General features: G+C 33.5%; 2 protein-coding genes across 18 annotated transcripts in view; one reads left to right on the top strand and one right to left on the bottom strand.

The window, feature by feature from the left end:
• PPFIA2 (PTPRF interacting protein alpha 2) overlaps positions 1 to 13,602 on the top strand; it is a 497,964-nt gene extending 484,362 nt beyond the window's left edge. For 11 of the 15 annotated variants that reach the window (XM_054442741.2, XM_063646520.1, XM_054442746.2 and 8 more), the window contains 4 exons: positions 3,506 to 3,681; positions 4,575 to 4,643; positions 8,181 to 8,340; positions 9,530 to 9,624. In XM_054442741.2, the coding sequence (XP_054298716.1) occupies positions 3,506 to 3,681; positions 4,575 to 4,643; positions 8,181 to 8,340; positions 9,530 to 9,588 (464 nt within the window). In that variant the 3' untranslated portion in view covers positions 9,589 to 9,624. Of the gene's footprint in view, positions 1 to 3,505; positions 3,682 to 4,574; positions 4,644 to 8,180; positions 8,341 to 9,529; positions 9,625 to 11,915 lie in introns of those variants that run through there. The other 4 variants (XM_063646523.1, XM_054442748.2, XM_054442749.2 and 1 more) reach the window with 3 other exon arrangements.
• A 2,795-nt stretch (positions 13,603 to 16,397) lies between these two features.
• ACSS3 (acyl-CoA synthetase short chain family member 3) overlaps positions 16,398 to 16,991 on the bottom strand; it is a 179,282-nt gene continuing 178,688 nt past the window's right edge. For all 3 annotated transcript variants that reach the window (XM_054442754.2, XM_054442753.2, XM_054442755.2), the window contains one exon: positions 16,398 to 16,722. In XM_054442754.2, the coding sequence (XP_054298729.1) occupies positions 16,657 to 16,722 (66 nt within the window). In that variant the 3' untranslated portion in view covers positions 16,398 to 16,656. The remainder of the gene's footprint in view (positions 16,723 to 16,991) is intronic.

The following is a 16,991-nucleotide window of genomic DNA, read 5'->3' as shown; positions in this document are numbered from 1 at the left end:
GTGATTCAGGCGGATGGAAATGATCATAAAGATAATAAAAAATGCACACATGATGGAGGAGAACTGAAAAATGTATGGGTAAATGTCATAATAATAGTAAAAACAATAACATCTGCAGGGCTTAAAGTTTACATAGAATTAAACTACATAACTATAATGCAAAAGGCCGGAAGGGAATAAGTGAAATTGTTTGAAAGTCTTTGCATTATCTAGAAAATAATAAAAGGAATAATTTATAGTAGACTCTAGTAAGAACACATATTATAAGCTTTAAGTGTCACTACTAAAATAATAATATAAAGTGTAAATATAAAAAGCTAATAGAGGGCCGAGCATGCTGGCTCATGCCTATAATCTCAGCACTTTGGCAGACCAAGGCAGGTGGATCACCTGAGGTCAGGAGATGAGACCAACCTGACTAACATGGTAAAACCCCATCTCTAGCAAAAATACAAAATTAGCCAGGTGTGGTGGTGCATGCCTGTAGTCCCAGCTACTTGGGAGGCTGAGGCAGGAGAATCGCTTGAACCTTGGAGGCAGAGGTTGCAGTGAGCAGAGATCATGCCATTGCACTCCAGCCTGGGCAACAAGAGTGAGACTCAGTCTCAAAAAAAAAAAAGAAAAAGAAAGAAAGAAAGAAAAAAATAGCTAATGCAGTGGTAGAATAAAATAAGAAGACAATAACAGTCAAGAAAGAAAAGGAACAAAGAACAGATAGGACAAATAGAAAGATGGTAGAATTCAACACAAATGTCAAAGTAATAATATTAAATGGGCAAGAGCTAACTACTTCAATTTAAGGACAGATTAAAAAACAATGATGTGCTTTACACGATGGACACACTTTCAATATAAGAACATAGAAAACTTATTAGTAAAGGAGGTATACACGCAAATACTAACCAAAGCTACTGTGATTCTTCTAATATCAGAATATAAACTTTAAGGCAGGAAACATACTAGAAATAAGTTGGCTATTTTCAAATAATAGAAGGAAAGATATAGCAAATTAGTATACATCTAATATGTAGATTTAAAATATGGAAAGTAAAAACTGACAAACCTTAAAAGTAGCATATGTTTTCAGTTCATAATGGGTGTTACTGATTAAAACTACAATGAGACACCCCATGTATTAGTTTGTTGGGGCTGCTGTATCAAAGTACCACAGATTGTGTGTCTTAAACAACAGAAATGTGTTGTCTCACAGTTCTACACACTAGAAGTTCCAGACCAAGATGTTAGCAGAGTCAGTTCCTACTGAAAAGAATCTGCTATTTGCTTCACCCCTGACTTCTGGTGATTTGCTGGCAATCTTTGATATTCTTTGGCATGTAGGAACATCACCATGATCCCTGCCTTCATCGTCACATAGTGCTCTCCATGTGTGCATGTCTATTTCCAAATTTTGCCATTCAAGAATGATAACAGTCTCATTGAATTTGGGCCCACTCTGTTGACTCATTTTAATTGATCATTTCTATAAAGACCTGATATCCAAGTAAGGTTGCATTCTTAGGTACTGGAAGTTAGGGCTTCTACATGAATTTTGGGGAACACAATTCAACCCATAATACCACACACCTACCATAATGGCTAAAAAAAAGCAAGACAAGAACAAAAATGAGAAATACAAAGCATTGGTAAAGATGAAGATGTTCAGACATTAATAATGCAAGGTTAATTGTGAGAGTGGAACTTGCTTAGCAATATCTGCTAACAAGTAAACAGATAATTCTATTCCTTGTTATTTATTCTACTGCAACATGTAAATATACAAAACAAAATACATGTGTAACAATATTCAAAGTAGCACTATTTATTGGGTTTTTTTTTATTTCAATAGGTTTTTGGGGAGCAGGTGGTGTTAGGTTACATGAACAAGTTCTTTAGTGGTGATTTTTCTGACATTTTGGTCCACTCATCACCCAAGCAGTGTACCCTGTACCCGATGTGTTGTTTTTTAATCCCTTGCCATACCCCGCCCTTTCCCCCTCAAAGCAACACTATTCTTAATAACCCAAAGTGGAATCTACTCACATGTCCATCTACAGTAGAATGGATACATTGCGGCATAATCATGCAATGGGATGCTAGATAGCAATGATCATGAACACACCACTGCTATTTGCTAAAGCATAGATAAATTCCATATTGAATGAAAGGCAGACAAAAAAGTACATATTGTGTGATTTTATGTATGAAAAGCTAAAAAAAATTAAATCAGGCAAGGCGATTCTGTAACGAAAGTAGTCAGAATATTGGTTACTATTAGGTGAGAATGGTTCCTGAGAAGGTGCATGAGGGGACCTCTGTGGGTCTGTGCTATCACTTTATTGCTTCAAAGTTATACACAAGAACATTTAAGTTGGTTATAAATGAATAAAATAAGATAAATAAGGATTTTCAAAGACTCATCAAAATAGTTATTTAAAACATGCTTTTCAAAGGCTTATTGAAACAGTTATTTAAAACAGTTAAAGTTGAAGAATATTTCCTGAAAGATTTTTATACTTTTTCTGAAAAAGCTAGATACTTCATTAGAAAGAAAAAAAAATGGACAGGAAAACTTACTTTTACTTTAACAGTAATTATAGTTTCTTTTCCCTTTCTATGGGTAGTAAAAATGTTTCAATTTTTTTTATCATATCCCCTTAAGTTTCTTAAAATTCTTTCGTTTCTATGGACAATTTTAGTCCTTTGGACTATTTTACTCTTTTTATATAGCATTCTGCCACTTTTAATGGGAAGATATTGAAGAAAATAAATGATAAAACATAATTTGATGTTTTTATCTAAAAAAAGAAACATGACATTTTTCTCTGAAAGTTTTATTTTTAGAAAATAAAAAATCAAAGAAATTTTTTCCTCAATAGAATACTACTTTCAATAGAGCAGAAACAATTTTTGGCATTTGACTGAGTGCTTGAATTTTGCATTAGCATGTAATTGGGAAAAATGCATTGAAATATAATAGTAAGGTAAGTATCCACCTGTTGATGCCTTATATTATTTTACCATTCTGTTCTTATATATTACTTCAGGTGAAAAAAAATCTTCTAGTCTATATGCCAATGTTTAGGTAGTGGTTAATAAACACTTCTGATGAAAGACAGTATTACAATCTCGTCTGCTGTTTACTGAAGAGGTGTGTATCAAGACACAAATAAGAAATGTCTCCCTCTGATGGTAAAAATATTGAACTTCAGACAGACACCTACGGCTCTAGTATGAAAACAAGAAACACAGACGCCGTGTTCTACGCGACTGAAGTGCTGTCATTTTAGCTATAACAAACACTCTGAAAAAGAACAACTTTTTAAACAGAGACTCGAAAAAATTAATTATTAAAACAGTAACTACACACAAATGAAGAGAGCCAGATTCATTAGAGTGTGGATAAATCAGCATAAATGAGACCTGGCCAGATACCCATGGCTCATTTCAGCCAGTGGTTCTACTATGCAAAATACTGCATCCTAAAATGATGCATCTCTTTTCCTAGACGTGTTGGTGTGGAGCAATGACCGAGTTATTCGCTGGATACAAGCAATTGGACTTCGAGAATATGCAAATAATATACTTGAGAGCGGTGTGCATGGCTCACTTATAGCCCTGGATGAAAACTTTGACTACAGCAGCTTAGCTTTATTATTGCAGATCCCAACACAGAACACCCAGGCAAGTCACTTTCTGCTGTAGTCTGAATGTATTCTGGTTTATATAATGATAAACTAAACTTTTAGAAAAAAATTGGCTGTGTATTCATGATTGTTAATGAAAGTTAACTCAATGTTTGAAATATGTCACTGGGGTTTTAATTTCAGGCTAGTGGATTTCTAGCCAAAAAAAATCATACAATTAAACAAGAAAGGGATTTCAAAGTTATGTGGCCCAATCTCCCACCTGAATGCCTGATTCCACTAAAAGAAATCCCTGACAGATGGCCATCAGTCTCTGCCTCTCTGAGAGGCAGTCATTTCTATTTACATGTATGAATTATATAGACTCTTAGCGTTGGATATGCCAGTGATTCCCAAAACTGGATAATAATTTGAATCAGTATAGTTCCTCATGGATAAAAAATAAAACCTCCAACCCACATCATAGTCCTAAGACTTCAGTTATCAAGAGATCAGGCATAGGAATCTTTATTATCAAAACTTCCCTCAAATGATAATCGTTGGCCAGGTTTGAGAACTACCTACATAGATTCGATAAAAATTTGGCAGTCCAGTTTCACTTTTTATTTTGTTTTTACATATTTCATAGATTAAACAAAATACTCAATTGAAATAAAGTAACGAAGTGAGACCAAAGCCTCTTGACCTCAGATGTTTATTGCAAGACTGTCTTTCTACTGTTCACAGAAAAAAAAAAAAAAAAAAGAAGCCCTTTATTTTTTTTTTTGTAGTTAAAATTTACAATGGCTAATTACAGACATGGAGGGCTAAAACCTTCAAAACCCATAAATAAAATATGGTTTATTATACATTATCAGATAAATATAAGCTACATGATTTTTAAAATAAAATGTGATTTCAGTGATGGTAACTGTAATTTGACGTCAACAGGCAAGGCAGATTCTTGAAAGGGAATACAACAACCTCTTGGCCCTGGGAACTGAAAGGCGACTGGATGAAGTAAGTCCACCTGTTATTCAAAAGAGACCTGAGACAGTAAAAGAAAAATGATAGAACATCTTTGTTTTTAAGGAATAGTGCTTGGAAATTAATCAAATGACTGTATTATGGTTAGAATCAATAATTTTCTCCAGGTTTGTTGTTAAATATTCAATCTTATTACTTAATTTTGGAAAGATCTATATTAATTCATAAATATTATCATTTCAGCAGTTAGAGATACTAAACAGTAATTTAAAAAACTTTTTTATGAGTTGTGACTGCAAAATGTTGGGCAACATTATTTTAAAAAATTAGAAAAAAGTTAAAACACTAATGTTGATGAATTCAGCTTTTTAATAAAGAGTGCATGTATTTCTTAAATATCAGTATATCTTGCCAGGAAATTTTAGAAAATGAAAACGAGGATAAAACTTGCTTCAATAAATGGAAAGCTTTTTATTATTTTATATATCGATACTGAGTTTTCCTTTGAAACAGATTAACAACATTTTAACAGTCATAGAATTTGAAAGCTATATTGAGTATAAGAATCGCTATATAATATATGCATATTAAATTATTTGGAAAATAATAAACATGTAAGTAGCCTCCCAAGATGAATAAATACAAGGGATATCAGCAAATGCTGTGAACTGTAGACATTTTAATAGTCTTTCCGAGTTTTTCTACAGGGTCTTTCTGGAAGAAGCGGGAAGGAAACCTAAGCATGAAATAGAAAATAAAGAGATGCATAATTCTGTGTTGCAAAGTGCAGGTGTTTCTTGCTACAAAGACATGCTGATTAAAATTATTTTGTGAAGAACTCAGCAAATCCAAATATGGACCAATCATTCTATATTCAAGTAGTCAGGACAGATAATCTTGGTATTATAAAATCCACTCTGTCCTTTACGGTGGGGATTATAGAGAGATAAGTTCTACAGTCTTGAACTCAGCTAACTTCTGATAAATTCATGCTCTTATTCAATCAGCATAATGATTAATATTTTTAAAAGCCTAGTCTTATAAGTTGCATGACAGTCTTTTAAATCCTTACTAGAAATTATTGATTCAAAAAGGTAGTCTTATAAACTCATACACCTTAAAATACAATTATTCTTACTTAAAAGTTGCAAAAATTTCTAATAAAAAATTATTGAAGAGTTGTCATATTGCTACATTCTCTTAGGAGCTGTCCAGGTGTGGGGTAGCTTCTTAATAGTAATGAACTAGAAGAAAAGTCTGTTGAGCCAATTAAATGAGATACGACTCTTTATCTTTAAACTATGCTGCTGCTTTTTCTTATTTTTAAAAGCACAAAATATAATTTTGTCATTTAAACCCTCTAGTCTCTTTTGTTCAATTTTATTTTATTTTTTTAGTGTGAGTCAAAAATAGCCAACTTTCTTAGAACAGTAGTGGACTTATTTCTGAGGTTTTGCTGATCACATTCAGATTCCACTGAAATAATCTGAGAGGTGTCAACAAGCTTATACAGATTTTGACCCCAATTCAAAGAATTAACCCTATCTCATGAAAACTTTTCCCCATGATGTTGTTGTTTATAGTTCTATTAACTTTCTGCGGTAACAATATGTTGAAAGAACAGAAGTCAGGAATCATAATTCAAACGCTCAACACTAAAAACTGACGCTTTTTTTTTTTTTTTTTTTTTTTTGACAGAGTTTTGCTCTTGTTGCCCAGGCTGGAGTGCAATGGTGTGATCTCGGCTCACCGCAACCTCCATCTCCTGGGTTCCAGCGATTCTCCCACCGGAGCCTCCCAAGTAGCTGGGATTACAAGCGTGTGCCACCACACCCATCTAATTTTGTATTTTTAGTAGAGACAGGGTTTCTCCATGTTGGTCAGGCTGGTCTGGAACTCCTGACCTCAGGTGATCCGCCCGCCTCAGCCTCCCAAAATGCTGAGATTACAGGTGTGAGCCACCATGCCCGGCCAAAACTGGCTTATTTTTAAGCCCCTAGCTACGACACTGTAAGGAGTTGTGTAGCTCTACAGTGTAACACAGTGTTTTATAAAACTGAAGACTATTTATGCTTAATGCAAAACCTTCTCCAAGAATCAAGAAGTCGTACAGGCTGCAACTGTGAAATTCTGTTTCTTTTCTACATTTACACACATTTGGAGATCTAGGGCAATGAAAAACACAGCAGTTGAGAAGAGTAGCAGACATCTCTTAATGTGCAAAATGGCTACCACACTGAAACAAAATGTAGATTTTAATGATAAGGATTGAAACAGTGGATATATGTTATTATATAAAAATGATTTTATTTTTCCCTGATTGACTTTAAATGTCCCTTAACTAATATAGCAGTCTACAAAGACTACCTTATAGAATTATTCACTATAACATAGCACAAATTACTATGTTGAGTGAATATAGACTTATTATTCCAAATGCCAGAATGAAATCAAATGAGATATTAGGATACACAACATATACTTGGCTATAACTTCATGGCATAGATAGTCCTTCCCTAGGTAAGAAACAATGAGATGAGAAGATGACCTATGTGGAATGATTCATATTTTCCTTAGAATTAGACACAGGATATTCATTAACTGCTGAATTATATATTGCTACTTGCCAATTTGGAGGAAAATAATTGTGTCTGTAAAAGTACTTTGTGTATACAAAGAGAAGGAAGAGATTATTTCATTAAGGCATAACAAAATCAGCTACCAGAATTAAAATGTAATCGCTATACTACATTCTAAAATGTGGATTCACCCTGGGATCTGTCCAAGTAGAGACACTAGCCTATGTGGGGTATGATGTTGCTTCCTGATAGTAATGAACTAGAGAAAAAGTCTACTGGGCCAATTAAATGGGATGTGACTCTCTGCCTCTGTGTATATTAAAATACACATTACTAAAATGTAACCAGGGTAACATTATGCTTTCAGTGGTACCCAAAGACCACATGTACTTATTGAAAGGATGGTGTCCAGGCTACACAGATTTTTCAACAAATTGCAAGTTAATTCTGTGTCACCTAAAACTTCACAAATCACATATTTAGAGTTTCTTGTACAGATATTATAATAGGCTACAGTATCTCATATTAGCCATGCCATCTCAAATATAGATTCCCTAAAATAAATACCTACATTGTATTTGTTTACATAGAAGTCATTTCATTCAAGTGTCTGAGTTAAATGTAGTCTTCTCAACAACTGATTCAATTAAGTATATCATCTCATTCCATAAAACCAGTAGGCATAAAGTGGAACAATATTTATTTTGGAAAACATTGGTGGCTTATTTTAGGCTTTCAAGGATATTTACGGTATAGACGTCAGACCTTAAATTTGAAATTGTATGAAAAGTTTTATTTAAAAATTTATATATCAAATTTCCTATAGTCTTGTTTTGGAATCATAGAACTATCTTGATAAAGCATGATTCCATATGTATACTTGACAGACTAAATGTAAATAATCTATGTTACATGTTTCTAAGCACACAGCTTTAAGCACATGGACTAGTTTACTTGTTTTCATAATATCACCTTATAACTGTACTGGCAGAGTGATGACAAGAACTTCAGACGTGGATCAACCTGGAGAAGGCAGTTTCCTCCTCGTGAAGTACATGGAATCAGCATGATGCCTGGGTCCTCAGAAACATTACCAGCTGGATTTAGGTTAACCACAACCTCTGGGCAGTCAAGAAAAATGACAACAGATGGTACAGTAGTTTTGCATTGCTGCTTATCAAGCAAAAAGCTTGTTTAGCCAAAGCTAGTATAATTCTCTGACCTTGCTTTCTAGAATTATTTTCTTGAGTTGGTTTGCTCTGCTTGAAATTTACTTTGCTCTCATCACAAACCAGACTCATTTTTACACTGCTATTGCATGAACTCATGACACTTTATTCACATTTTCAAAATAATTTATAACATCCTAAAAAGAACAATTTGGCTAATGTCCACCTCTAGGAGGAATAATAAACATCTGCAGGATTTGTGTTTCTTTAGTCTTCTATTCCCAAAATTAACAATTTGTTAAAGTTAGAGGTTGGACTTGGACTAAAGATCCATAGTAAATGGAAATTAACTCCACTGTCTCCCTACATGTTTAAATACTGCGAGTTTTATATGTCATCTTAGAAATTCACTCATCAGATATTTTTCCCTCTAACCAAAGCAGAAGCCCTTAAATAAACAAGCCATGAACATGAGAAGAGAATTAAAGAAACACAAAACACAGTAATTTCCCAATTACTATTTCCTTCTGTGGACATTAGACTTAGGCTATCTAATTTACAAAAGAAAAGTCATTCCAGAGGAGAGACAAATTTGAAATAGTAGTCACAAAATTATTTCTGTTTGGGAGGCATTAAAGAAAAATAGTCCCACGCTATTTGTTAAGATAATCACCTAGCATCATTATTTCTTTTCAAGGTCGTAGTCATTATAACTGAAATTTAGTTCCAGCGTAAGCTGTGATCTTGATCTACATTTCTTACAACTTGTTAATATGGTGGAATATGTCAGCAGAATTCGTGAGGAATTTAACATCATTACAATTAGTGTAGAAGTTCTTCAATACTTGGAGAGGAAAACAATCCACTATAATGAGTTCTCTAAGAGCAATCTCCGTATCAAAATCAGAAGCACCCTGGGGAGCTGCTCTTGTTACAGATTTCATCTAAGGAGGAATACATAACAACTCAAAAGCTCAGGTCAATTACATTGGGATAAATTTTCATTAGGAACTTGATCTAGAGAAGAGGAATGTGAGTGGCTTATATCTGAGAGAAAGAAGGTCTACTAATATGTTCAGAATCCCTGTATGCAGGGAAAATAAATCTTTCTCATCTGAAATCTTGTACTCAATCATCCAAGTCCCTCTAAAGCCCTTTTCTCCATTTGCAGTTGCTTCATCAAGACTGCAGAGGTTAGACAACTCCACTGTTCGCACATACTCATGTTGACAAGCCACTCAAAGGAGGCAGCACTGACCTGCTGTGAGTAGTTTCCCTTTGGCTGACAAAAAAAAAAAAAAAAAAAGACAAAAAAATGGAACCTACATAGACTAATAAATATACACTATACTCTTTGGTATGCCCTAGCGGTACAGAAGTGAGATAACCCTTTTGAATTTCTTCAGGAGAAAAAGAAATCTTTGTATTGTAACACTTAGTCTAGCATTTCCTATCACCATCTGTCTCCTATGGTTTAAGGTCTGCCTGTTGGAGGCCTATCACTGTATTATTACACATCAGTGAGTTGCCACTACACTGATTTCTACTTTTTTAGTACCATTTCCTGTTGAGTAACTTAGCATTTTATTGATAATAATTCAGCACTTTAAAAAAATCCTATCTTTTTAAGTGTATATTTTATATAAGGAAGCCAAGGCAGCAGATAGGGATTTAAGCAAGTTCACGGAGTCAAATAGCAACAGACAGGAAAATGATTTAGAGATGGTTTCATATTAAAAAGTAGAAACGTGCCAAGGCAGGTGGATCACTTCAGATCAGGAGTTAGAGACCAGCCTGGCCAACATGGTGAAAGCTCGTCTCTACTAAAAATACAAAAAGTAGCCAGGCATTGTGTTGCACTCCCATAATCCCATCTACCTGGGAGGCTGAGGCAAACGAGTCACTTGAACCTGGGAGGCAGAAGTTGCAGTAAGTGATCGTGCGACTGCACTCAAGCTTGGGTGACAGAGCGTGACTCCGTCTTAAAATAAATCAATAAATCAATAGTAGAAACTGAAAAATTCAAACCTTTATTACATTGTTTCTTATCAATCTGATTTACACTTGCTAAAAACAAATATAAATTTTAAGTATTTAAGACTTACAGGAACAAAATAAAATTACTTTATAAGAATGGAGGATAGGACCAGCACAAAACCTTCCTATGTAACCATAAATACCAAGCATTTGATTTTAAGGAAATACCAATTAATGAAAGCTACTTTAAAATCCATATAAAAATGAGGTTTTATTGAAAAACAGTCTTAATAGTAAAACTGTGGTTTCCTAGATTTATAAATGTCAAATGTTCATAATTTTTTTCGACCTAAAAGTATGCTTTACCAAAATATTTAACCACTTTCAATGAATCAATATTTTGGAAAAATACTTTTTAAGAGTGATATTTAGAACAAAATGTGTGCACAGGGATAAGAGAAACCAGTTATAGACAGAGGAACAGCTCGCCTTGTGCTGTTTTTCATTGCCGTGAACTAAAAGCTCCACACAATTTATTGTTAGTCTTTTGGGCTTAAGATGGGAGCAGATATGCTGCCTTATTTGGATCACTATTTGAAGCTGATAAAATAGAAAGCATCCCGATAAGAGATTTAATTTCAGAATGTACAACCCTTACATTAAAATTTTAATTATGGTATATAATTTGGCATCTAATTAGACATGATTTAAAGTATATAATAATTTGGCTAAATAAGAGGTCTCCCAAAATACTGTTTATAATAGATTCTACGTATAGCATTATAATTTCTTCAGGAAATGAACACTTCACTAATTTACAAATGACTATTTAATATGTTCAATAGTGCTTGCTTCTTAGCTCTTAAGTGATGGGTAGAGTTACTCTATTTGCAATCTGTTTTTTGTGCATGACATTCTAGTTCATATTTCCTAGTTTTTACCATTAATTGGGATAACAGTATTCATTTACAATAATTCAATCAAGGACAATCATTTTTTGTTTTGGTGAAACAATAACACTTTTGTTATTAAAATAATCCAGAGCATACTACTTGCTGTTTCTTTTGTGTCAGTAATAGCAATTGTGAGCTTTTTCTAAGTACATTACGGCTGAAAAGAATCAGCAATGCCATGCTACTGACACAAATGTTTAAAATAGGTGACTTATTATCATTATGTTTTTGTAACAAAGGTATTTTTTAAGAACTCTAAAATATATGAACTAGAATATAAATCTACATTATGAAATAGGTCAATTCAACCCAATTTATTAATTAGCAAGTCATAAATTTTTCAGAAGGCATGCTAACATTTTGCATAACTACCTTTGTTTACATTACTGCCATACTTTCCACAAAGTTGAGCAAATCCTATTATTTGTTAAGCTCCCCTGCACCAAACTGGAGAAAAGCAAATGTTAATTACATACGGCTGTTGGCTACATCCTAGATGATTTCCTTCTCATGATCTTTTAGGACAGGAGTAAGCAGGCTGCGTGGAGGTACACCACAGAGGAATAGAATGAGATTTCCCAGTCTGGGACTTTTCAGTGAACTAATGCTGTCCATTGTATATTTTAGATGGCGTCTTTTCAGTCTACTCTACCTAAAGTGCACTACCATCTAAGAAGACGAGCAGTGAAAACCTTTGTGAAAACTGAATTCTAAGGAAATAATGACGTCATGACTTATTAAAAGCTGAAAAATGTGATTTTTGGGGGAGTCAGATATTACATTTGATTAGTTTACTACAATTGTAATAAAATGCTTAAGTCATTTGAATAATAAACATCATCTACATCATAAACTCTGTACAACAGATGCTTTTATGAAATGAAGCCAGTTGTTTTTCATGTTTTATTGTAATATACTAGGCATTTATGTATTACTGTGCATTTCTTTTTAAATGTGTAAGTCTTATGTAAATGGATATAAATATGATTTTTTAAAAAATAAAATATATGGTTCATGGAGTCTCGAGTGCAAACATTTGACAATTCCAAGTACTGTTTGTATTTTACCATTCCATCATTTTTACAGTTTTTGAATTGTTAATAGTCAAATCAATATGTTTCCTTGAAGCATGTTTCATGCTTCAACGTGTTTCTCCTTCAAGTCTGTCAATACTTAAAGCTGAACAACCTGCCTCTGATCATGTAAAAAAGAATGATTTAACCTGGAACCGGAGCCAAAAATAGAGCTTTAAAGGCAATCAGGGATGTCCTATATCTTTAGAAATAGCACTGTGATGGCTCGATCTCCTTTTCAATACAAAACAAAGCCAAGCTGTTTACAAGGGTCAAAAGCAATTATTTAAAAATTTATATTAAAAAACCATAATCTTCTCTTGTTACCTGTGGACCAAGAAAAAAAAAAAGAAAAAAAAAAACTTCTTTACTAAGAACCACATGTTCATTCAAATATCTTGAACTGCCAGCCAGTACTGGACAGTGAATGTCAACCACCGCAGAGTCTGAGGCTCATTTCCACTAGAGAAAACAAAACCCAAGATACCTTTCCCTTTTGTCAATGTAACAGGGCATTAGCCAGACTCATGTCTAATGTTATAAGCTTTTAGCCGAGATGGCCTTGTTGCGACTTCCCTGAAGTCAGTTTTATCAGAGGAAATAAATGAAAGACAGAATGATTAACATATATAGTGTATAAAAGTATAGAAGAGTAATCTCTTCCCTGTGGCTTTATTTGGTGGTGTTACTGTTGTTTATTCTTTGTTTATATGGGAGATTCAAAGTAAAGCCTATTTAATAATACCATTTATCTAACTGCTGATTTTCTGCTGCTTGATCTTATTAAGCGCAAGAATTGTCATTAATAATTTCTTTTCTGTATTTTAATTTGCTATGTTTGCACGTACATTACATTTGTTTTGATGTCTATTTTTATTTAACAGATTTCAGTCAAAAGGTAATGATAACAGAAACCCTTTCCATTGTCAATAAAAAAAAAATAATAATTCCAGTTCTCTGTTTAAGCTTTGTTTTCTAGTCACATAAGGCTCGACAATTACTTAAACTATCAGGAAATGTGTTCTTTGGGTGACCCAAATATTTAGCTTCAAAACTGAGTCTGCCACAAGAGGGAGATCTAAACTTGCTTATGGGAGTGATCTTAAATTTTTCTAAAAATGGCCTGAGTAGGAACAATGAGAAGGAGCTTTCTAAGCTTATCTAAACATGGGCAGCTTGATTCATGGAAATGAAATAAATAGAATATAGGAACTACGACATTGTAATGCCATAACTAGATTTGTATCTACTATTATATACCACTCAATCACTAAAATCAATTTCTTTCTTTTAAAGATCAAGTTAGAAAGATTAATCATCTATAATAGACACTAACATATAGTGATGCAAAAGATCCAGCTGTTTCCCTCAAAAAAGCATAAAATATGTTTTAATTTATAAGATAACTTCTACTAGATTCTAAAATCCATTTAATGGATTAAGCTCAGAATCTCAACACGTTACCCTTTGATCATCAACCTTATAAATTTTCACATTTTTAATGTTCAGGACCTTTCAAATACAATTTTATATAAACAAAACTGGTTTTTAAATGTAGGATAGGTCTCATTTAAATATGTTTAATATATTTTCACAAGCAAAGTAATTCAATGAATTGGAAAATACTATAACTTCTGAAGGCACTTTATATTTTCATTTTCCAATAACTTACAGTAAGAAATCCTATGAAAATACCAAACGAAGACCTCACAGGATTTATTCTAGTGAGTTTAAGTATGCCTGCATTTTTTAGTGATATTACATTGTTGTTTTTAAAGATACTCTTAATTCAGAATATTTAAAGTACTATCTAGCAAAAGTGATTTATGGTTAGTAGTAAAACAGAATAATTTTTTTCTCCCAAATTTTAAGCAGTCTGATGATTCAAGTGTATCTTTCTTGTCCTATTTTTTCATCACATAAAAGTAACAACATTCTTTGATCTTGCAATTCCCCAGTGAGACACAGGAAATAGCCACTTCCCCAGTCTCAAGCACTGTTTTCCATTCCCATCCAATTGGAAAATAACCCAAGTCTGCTTGCTGAGATGTCGCTTCAGATTTGATTACCAGAAAAAATGTGCAAGAGAACCGAAGATGCAACCTTTACCTAATTCTTGGATCTGCCTGAGTTTAAACCTTGCAAATGAACAATGATACACATTCAGGTAAATAATTTGCCATTTCAAATTAACTGACTCTTATTTGAAAAAAAAATAAGGAAACACATTCTACTCCTAAGACATTAAAATGAGTTATTAATGAAGACCACAGTTGTGACAATGGATAAAATGTACCAATGAAAGAGGCAATTCAAGGATCCCAACAGCTTCAAATTAGAGAGTGTCTAGGTAGCTGGTTTAATTCAGTCTACTAACATAATTAAAAGGAAAAAGTATATGAATATATTTTTCCAGGTGTAACAATCAAGAAGGCAATTTAAGTAAATAGGAATTTACTTTGAGAAGCCATTTATTTTGCAGACTTCAGTCCAAAAAAAGTCAACATTTTCAGAATTTTTTATATAAGTTGTAGGTCATTTTTATAACAATAAACCTTCTTCTATCATCTATTTATCTCTCACATACATTTCATATATCCTGAGTATTATGTTACAACAATCTGCTCTTGATAGTTATGTTCCTGATAGATTAAAAGATTGAGAAATACTTGAAGAATGATCAAAGATACAATGAGCATGGTATACTTTTGGGTTAAAATGTATTCTTTGATAACTGATGTCATATAGATCCCTAAGTAAATCAAATATTTAATTTCCTACATCTCTCTACCTTAGTTAACTGGCCCATTCCTATAAGCTTAACAAAAACTCACTTTACAATTATTTAAAAAAAAATTTAAGAGATTTTTAAAAGTTAAATGGAAAGATACTTTTGGACATTACAATATTTTTAATGAGTTATTATTTTAAAATTAGAGATTTCACATAAAAATCAGGATTCTTTGTTTCCTCTTTAAAAAACAGAGGCTCTTGCAACAGGAGACCTGCCTCCTTTTTGGGCCATATACTGCTGGGTCCACTGCTCCTTGAGGTGTAGCAGGTGATCTGCAGTCTTCACCATTTTCTACTGTCCTTTGTCCCTCAAACCTAGTGGCTTAAGTTCACTTCAAAATCACCTAGACATTACACTACCTGCCTGGAAACCTTCTTGTCTTTAACCTAATGTAAAAACCTTAATGTTTCTTTCTTAAGAGTTTTCCTTGCCACTCTACCCCATTTGGACATCGATTCCTTGTTGCCACAGGAATCTGGAATCATTTGGATATACATAGTCAACTAAGAACCTGAGACATGAAGAGGGGCTCACAGGAGCCCTCATCTCCATGAAGAGATTGGTCTAAATGATCTCTTTGTTCTCTGCCAGGCATGTAGTTTTTTTGTTGTTTTTGTTGTTTTGAGATGGAGTCTTACTCTGTCACCCAGGCTGGAGTACAGTGGGGGAACTTGGCTCACTGCAACCTCTGCCTCTTGTATTCAAGTGATTCTCCTTGCCTCAGCCTCCCACCACCACGCCTGGCTTATTTTTGTATTTTCAGTAGCTACAGGGTTTCACCATGTTGGCCAGGCTGGTCTCAAACTGCTGACCTCAAGTGATCTGCCTGCCTCAGCCTCCCAAAGTGCTGGGCTTACACGCTGAACCAGGTCAGACATGTGGTTTTCCTTGCCTAAGTAACAAAAGACCTGAAGGTATAGCTATAACCCCAGTTCTGCTTTCCCTCAGAAAATGTATAGAAAAGCCCTCGTACCTAGATAATAATTTCATCTGTCTAGATGATTACCTAAACTTCCCATTTCATCTATTTTATTTAAAACAATGTGAGCATCTAAAGAATACTAGAAAATATCTAAAATTTCTACAAGAAAAATTTTAATTATTTTCTGACTTCAAGTTTTAGATTTTGGATCAAAACTACAGATTCTTGGTTTCAGGAAGGTGGCTCTATATTAGTGTTGCTTTCAATTAAAGTGTTCTTCTTGGGAGGTACAACTTTAAAAATAATACACTAGATAATGCTTTTCCTAAAGCAGTAGATGACATTTAATAAGCCATGTTATAGATAACTAATAACAATGCTAACAGGGTCATATCAAACAAAAGGCACAGGTCTTTCACATGTTTTCATTAGATTTGTTTAGGCCAAGTTTTACAATTCACATTTCAGTTTGCAAGTAATTTCTACTGAAATATTTATTTCTGAGAAACAACTCAAATAATTTAATTTCATTTAAGAAATTAACTCAAATCAACTCAAAATAGGAATAAGACAAACTCTTTATGCTTGCTTCAGCATTTCTTCTACGTGGCCAAAAATGCTGGGGTCTTCAATTGTAGAAGTTATCTGGAAAAAAAATTAGAGTCAGGTGAATACTCTTCCTTGAATTTCTTCTACTCTTTCTATAATTAAACAATTATATGCAATGTTGTTTTCCCCATTGTCTTGTAATATTCATATGGAAAGTTTGAAAATAGGGAACTTTGAGCCTAATATATTAATACTCATCTGTAGCTTTCCAGAGTAAAAAAATAAACAGTTCAGTTAGCAAAACTATTGGACCTAGATGGTATTTTCTTTAGAGTTGGAGTTCCTCTTAAGAGTCTTCTATATAT

Source organism: Pongo pygmaeus, chromosome 10 (assembly GCF_028885625.2).
Source record: "Pongo pygmaeus isolate AG05252 chromosome 10, NHGRI_mPonPyg2-v2.0_pri, whole genome shotgun sequence".
NCBI classification, from domain to species: Eukaryota; Metazoa; Chordata; class Mammalia; order Primates; family Hominidae; genus Pongo; species Pongo pygmaeus.
Note: the sequence above shows the minus strand (reverse complement) of the source record. Positions and strands in the feature narration are given on the sequence as shown.